Here is a 6,586-nt window from a genome sequence, read left to right as displayed (position 1 = left end):
GTCCAAAGGTTTGGAGGAAGACAGGTGAGGAACAGAACCCAAGCTGCTTGAGTGAAGTGTGAAATATTCAGTCAGTGATGATTTGCAAAAGTCTACCAGAATGTTTTGGAGGACTTCATGATGCAGATTTCATCTTCCAGCAGGACCTGATCCCTGCCCATACTGCCAGGAGCACCAAAACATGGTTTAATGCCCATGCCATCACTGTGCTGCCAGACCTAAGCCCCATTTAAAATCTCTGGGATGTTCACAAGAGGAAAATGATGGACACCAGTCCCAAAAACAAAGAAGAGCTGACAGCAAGCATCAAGGACATTTGGGCTTCCATAACGCGCACACACAAGCTGATTTCCTCAATGCCATCAAGGCAGTGATTAAGGCAAAGGGATTCCCAACCAAGTATTGACATATCGCTTAGACAGTACCATATTTTCATCGATTTGATGTGATCCTAATTTCTTTCTTTTTTTCTGCAAAAACTGAGAAGTAAATGCTGATTTCTTTATAGTATTCTAATTTTTTGAACTCCTGTTTTCGTGGGTTTTATGAGCTGGCAGCCCAAATTATGTAAAAATAAACAAATAAATACTTGAAATTGTTTAAAATGTGGGCCCTGAATCTATAATCTATGAAAGTCTAACTTTTTGATTTGATTATGTAATTAATGAACTTTTCCTCGACATTCAAATTTTTTGGAAAGGGTCTGTAGTATGTGATGATATCTGCCTTCCAAGCAGTTGACCTGAGCTTGATAGATCCTATATATAGGCAAAAATGTGATGTAGCTGCAGCAATGATAGGCTATGTATTGCCATTTAACATATTTATATATGATGTTAAGAATGATTAAAAACAAACTAAAAATGGAAAAATAATACAATATTAGATTAAAGCTGCAAGCAGCGATGACGGGCCCTCGCACTCCTTGCGGTCCGCGAGACTCGCAGCCGTCACCCCCCTAACGTCTCATGGCCTCTGTCCCCGGTTACTGGCACATGTAGTGGTCAGCAGGACAGAGGAATACAGTGCAATGCATATATACAAAAGAGAGGTCCTCTGGCCAGTAGGTGGTGCAGTAACTAGCCTATGAGCATATCAATCTGTGCAGAGTCAGATGTTCAGCATGACTGTAAAGTTTTATCCACATAGGATGAATTATGAGAGAGATACAGCCACAAAACATGTATTTCCTGTGTGTTGGCGAAGGGTTAAAGTCGTGGCGGCGCCACAGCCAGACCGTGTGACCACGTGCTGCGTTTTTGATAACGCAGCACGTTAAGACGTTAAGACGTTAAGACGTTAAGCATGCCTTAAGACTAACCAGACCAAGTTTCAGGTGGATTGGAGAAATCCTCTAGAAGGAGTTCGTAGAAGTGCGGGGAGTGAAAAATGCAAAATGGCACAGTTTTGCAAAATGGCGAACTTCCTGTGCGTTTTAGAGGATACCTCCAAGAAACTTTTTGTCTTGTCTAGATACATATGCGTACTAATTTTTGTGTCTGGAGGTCAAACGGGGAAGCAGATCTTATTCCAGGGGGCGCTGCTGAGCCATGTGGCCACGCCCACATATGACGATGAGGTGATACGAAAAGGTGCACAGGGGCTGATGTCATGACAGAGTAAGAGGCAGGTAGGATGAACAAAGCAAGAAACACAGCAGTTTTCTCTATGGTGGCGGAGGGTCACCTTTGTGGCGATGCCCCGCCCACACGGTGTAATGTTGAGCTGCGCTTTTGATGCCAAATTTGCTGGAGGTCACCTAAAGGACCTGCTGATCAAAAGTTATCAAAAGCTTTTCTCTAACTTGAAGGGCGTGGCCTCTGTGGCTCGATTCATGATTTCTCCATAAAAATTCGAATGGCTCTCACGCTCGCATACTTTATCCAAATGTCTTCAAACTTTATGAGCATGATTAGGGCTCCGCCCTGAACGCCTCCATATGTTGAAACCCTGACTTACTCGCTTTACTGACTACTTACTGGCGCCCCCTGCTGGTAACAGGAAATTACCTCTTTTTACTCTGACGTGTACTGCTCCTACATAGTTGACAGCATCAACTTCATTTCACCTCTAGAACCTTCCCAACTAGTTGGTGAAGCTACACTATGAAGGCCGTGAAGCTGCGTGCAATGGCGTCCCTGTGACGGCTCGTCGACTTTCGATCCCTCGCCATGAGATTACGTTTGGGTTTTTAATCACCTTAACGACCTTCTATGATCATAAAAAATTCATACACACGTTGACAGGGGCGTGTCCTAGCAACTGAAGGGGGTCTCGTAAGTGGGTGGGGCAAAATGGCTCAATGGCGCCCCCTTGAAGTTTTTTAAACACCCCTCTCCATAGGGGTTTTTTTGGAGTAGGAAGACAAAAATTGTCAAACACACAGAACACGTCCAGACGCACATAAAAGTCTCTTGCACCATTGATCTAGACCACACAGGAAGTCTGCCATTTTGATTTTGGCGGTCAAATTTCAGCGATTTCCACCTTTGGTATGCGGATGAACTCCTCCTAGGGATTTCGATCGATTGACTTCATATTTGGTCGCTGTCACCTAGAGACCATGCTGATCAAAAGTTATCAAAAGCTTTTCTCTAACTTAAAGGGCGTGGCCGCTGTGGCGTCACTTCGCCATTCATACACGAACAGCTCTCTCTCCTACACACTTGCTCCAAACTGCTTCAAACTTTCTGCACATGGTCAGAGCCCCTCCCTGAACATCTCTATGTCATCATGATCTGTGCCGGTCATGGCACTCCCTTGTGGTGGAGACAGGAAGTGCCATGTTCTACACTGACATGCACTTCTCTCACAATGTTTAATCCTTGCCTGTCATTACACAGCCAAATGAGGATCACAGACTTGAAGTCCCACAGAGACACCTGTGTGGTTTCCTGTATCAGGCTGCCCGTGGCGGTGGCGACTGTTGAACCTTCGCCATGAAACATCAACTGCTTATAACTTTGCCGTGCATCGTCCTAACGTCTTCAAATTTTTTACATGTCATAACAGTCCGTCCCCCGACACATCTACATGCTCATGAGTCACCTGCACAGCGCCACCTAAAGGAAACCGGAAGTAACTGCGGTTTGACAGTTTTTGTGTATGAATCCGTTTTTGAATGTTTGATACACAGACAGGTCTCCACTATTCTCATGGGGTCTGGCTCCACCCAGTGGACACATAGGAATAGGAATAACTCCACTGGAATAACTGGAATAACTCCACCACGGATGCTCCTAAAATCCTCAAAATTGTTTACATGTAATACAGACCCAACACCGACCATGTGGGGACATCTGTGGACAGTGCCACCTACTGTAAACAGGAGGTTACTGCATACTAACAATTTTTACATATATCGACAGATTTGTTGCACTGACATGTCTCTGCTTCAGTCTGCGGGTTTTTTCAAATTCACCGCAGCTCGTGGGGGGAGAGGGGGAGAGAAGGGACGGCGTGATGGGGAGGGAGCGGTCGCGCGGAGTGCGAGGGCGCGATCATCGCTGCTTGCAGCTTTAATTTCTAATTGCTTTTCTTCTTATCCAGCTTGTAATGACAACTTTATTTACACTTTTAGTTTCTTTTATAACAGATCTCAGAGTATATGAAGTTTAATAAGTCACCAAAGTCCTGTTTTGTCACAGATGCTTTAATAGATGTTCAGCATTACAGTTACAGATCTGGAATGTTTTTAGGCACTTTAGAGGCTAAACACTACAAAGCCAGTGTCTGTCTGACAGTCTCCATCCTCATGTTTCTGATACGCTTGTACTATGTGTGTACGCACAACCTGGTTACTGCAAAGATTGTTTGCAGGTTATTGATTAATCTCAATGCTTTGGATGCGAACATCTCCATCGAAAGTGATGATGGAGTAATTGTCCTTTTTCAGAGCGTTTTTCAATTCCACTTGTTGGCTGTTTGGAAGCTGCACCACAAACCCATTGTGGTTGAACTTAATGAAGATCTGAAAGACAAATATGAGGGGATGACACACAAACTCCATCACAGGTCATAAACACAGAGATACAAGACACAGAAATACACACACACACACACACACAGACCTCAAACTCCTTCCCTTCGATGAAGGGACTGTTCGGGATATTGATCTCCTGACCCCAGCTATCTCCCTGACGGCTGTTGAAGACCACCGTTTTCTTGTAATTGGGCACAGTAAAGCGAGGGTTAATGCGCAGTGCAATGTCATCCTTGTTGGGACAAATGTTCACTGCAAACCTACAGACACACAAAACAGTGAGTGTCAACATGGATGTTAACAAAGTGGCCCTCATGGACGGTGATGAGTCAGATAGTGTGGCGTAATGACAACATTTTTCATAACTGAGAGGATCAAAGTTTTCCTTTTAGGACATGAACATTAATAAGTCATTATCTCATAGTTAACTATGACATTTAAACAAAAATCAGATCTGAGTGTTTTTCCTAATAATAATAATCTATGTCACTAACAGACAGTTCTTAATGATGACATCTGCTGTAGGAATTTAATTAGATACAATACACATGGAGGTCCATAATAAGTAGCGTTATTAATGAAAAAAGTTTGACCTAACCCTAACCCAATTATATAAAGATGATAAAAAATAAAATAATTTTATACACAAGAAGCCCTTAAAAGTCATGTCTGTCTCATTTGTCTTATTTCAGCGTAGATGTAGACTCACTGAGTCAGATGACTTTGAGGTTTTTAAAAAGTATTGATTGATCTATAAAATCATTGTTTTTTTTTAACACTTTGTGTTCATGGTCTCACTGTTTGGCAGAGGAATTGGGGACTCCAACAATGGTCAGCGTCTGTCCCTCCGTGAAGGACATGTTTCTGACGATCATTTCCTGTGTGAGAACACAATGTTTTATTGTTCAGTAATACAAACACATTTTGCAAGATTCACTTATTACAGCTTCAAGAAACTATCAGCACAGTGACTCAAACATCAGTGGTAAAGGTTTAAATCATGAGAGAAGAAAATAAGTGAACAGTGATATAGTTCATCATTTGCATCACCTCCATATTATTAGCCTGTTTCAGTTGCTCCGTGTTTCTCGCTTACTTTTTCCTACTCCTATTGTTTTTCCTAAGTTATTTTTGATTTTCTTTTTGAACAGTGGCACGATTTTAACAACTCCACTAAACATGTTGGTTTGGAGAGACTGTCTGTTTTTTCACTGCGGAATTACTCTTTTTGTTCTGCAACGTGACCGTCGCTCAGCAACGACGCTTTGTTTACACCAGGGATCAGCTGATGGTGCTGAAGCCAGCAACTCAGTAATGGCGAGGGAGGATATTCCAGCTGAACTTTGGAGGAAGACACATCGGGGTTGCAGAGGGAAAGGATCACTAAGGGGGAGGAAAAGAGCTCGGTTCATGAAAAAACAGGGACTTTTGAAGAGGAAGAGATACAAGCTGTGTCTCCCCTCTGTGATCATGGGCAATGTGAGATCACTGGGCAACAAGATGGACGAGCTAACAGGGCTAGCCAGGAGCCAGAGGGAATACCGTGAGAGTAGCCTGATGATTTTTTCCGAGTCATGGCTGCATGCTGATATTCCTGACAACGTCTCCGTCAAGGGATTTCAGACAGTTTGAGCTGACAGGGATTGCACCGAGAGCTGTAAGCGGAGAGGAGGTGGGCTTGCTGTTTTTGTTAACAACAGATGGTGCAATCCCAGTCATATTACAATCAAGGACCGTATCTGTAGCCCCGACATTGAACTGCTAGCGGTTGGCCTCAGACCATATTATTTGCCCTGTGAGTTCTCACACCATCGCCATTGCAGTCTACATTCCACCACTCGCTAACCCGACGGCGGCCTGTGACGTCATCCACTCGGCAATTGCCAGACTTCAGACGGAACACCCGACTGCTCTCATCATTATCTCGGTTGATTTTAACTACATCTCAATTGACAAAACACTCCATAAATTCACCCAGTATGTGACCAGTAAGACCAAAGAGGAGAGGACCCTGGACTTGCTGTATGTAAACGTGAAGGATGCATACAGCTGTACCCCCCTCCCCCCTCTGGGTAGATGGGATCATAGCTTGATTTACCTCACCCCCTGTTATGAGCCCCTGGTTAAGAGGCTGCCTGTGACCACAAGGACAGTGAGCGTTCCCCGCTCCCTCCCCTCCCCCCTCTCGATGCCTCCATCACTGGCAATGGCCCCCCACCCCCACCTCCAAACACCTCCTCTAACGGCCCTCTTCTGTCTGTGCACTCCCCTCCTCCGCACTCTCAGTCTCCACTCTTCACACCTCTCCAGGTTAGAAGACAGCTGAGCAAACTCCCCACCAGCAAGGCTGCTGGACCTGAAGGGTCCTGACCTCTCCTGGGTGAGAAACTGACAGCGATGCAGGTAGAGGCCCCCTTTGTGTCATGGATTGTGGATTATCTAACTGGTAGACCACAGTATGTGCGGATGCAGCGGTGTTTGTCTGACACAGTGGTCAGCAGCACCGGGGCCCCACAGAGACGGTCCTCTCTCCCTTCCTCTTCACGCTCTACACCTCTGACTTCAGCTATCAGAAGTTTTCTGATGACTCTGCCATAGTGGGAT

General features: G+C 44.7%; 1 protein-coding gene across 1 annotated transcript; it reads right to left on the bottom strand.

Annotated features, from left to right (window-relative positions):
* Nucleotides 1–3,820: 3,820 nt before the first annotated feature.
* LOC114447610 (beta-galactoside-binding lectin-like) lies at nt 3,821–4,888 on the bottom strand. Its single transcript, XM_028424000.1, has 3 exons — nt 4,781–4,888; nt 4,071–4,242; nt 3,821–3,970 (listed from the first exon to the last, which is right to left on the bottom strand). The coding sequence occupies exons 1-3, from the start codon at nt 4,855–4,857 to the stop codon at nt 3,821–3,823; spliced, it is 399 nt and encodes a 132-aa protein (XP_028279801.1). The 5' UTR covers nt 4,858–4,888.
* Nucleotides 4,889–6,586: the final 1,698 nt, after the last annotated feature.

Source organism: Parambassis ranga, chromosome 15 (assembly GCF_900634625.1).
Source record: "Parambassis ranga chromosome 15, fParRan2.1, whole genome shotgun sequence".
NCBI lineage: Eukaryota > Metazoa > Chordata > Actinopteri > Ambassidae > Parambassis > Parambassis ranga.
Note: the sequence above shows the minus strand (reverse complement) of the source record. Positions and strands in the feature narration are given on the sequence as shown.

Bases quoted from the DNA above. Each gene is read 5' to 3' on its own strand.
- LOC114447610 (XM_028424000.1), bottom strand. From the start codon at position 4,857: ATGATCGTCAGAAACATGTCCTTCACGGAGGGACAGACGCTGACCATT. The intron at 4,243-4,780 runs GTGAGACCATGA...GTGTGTCTGTAG, and splicing joins CCCAATTCCTCTGCCAAACA to GTTTGCAGTGAACATTTGTC. The intron at 3,971-4,070 runs GTCTGTGTGTGT...TTTGTCTTTCAG, and splicing joins TCGAAGGGAAGGAGTTTGAG to ATCTTCATTAAGTTCAACCA.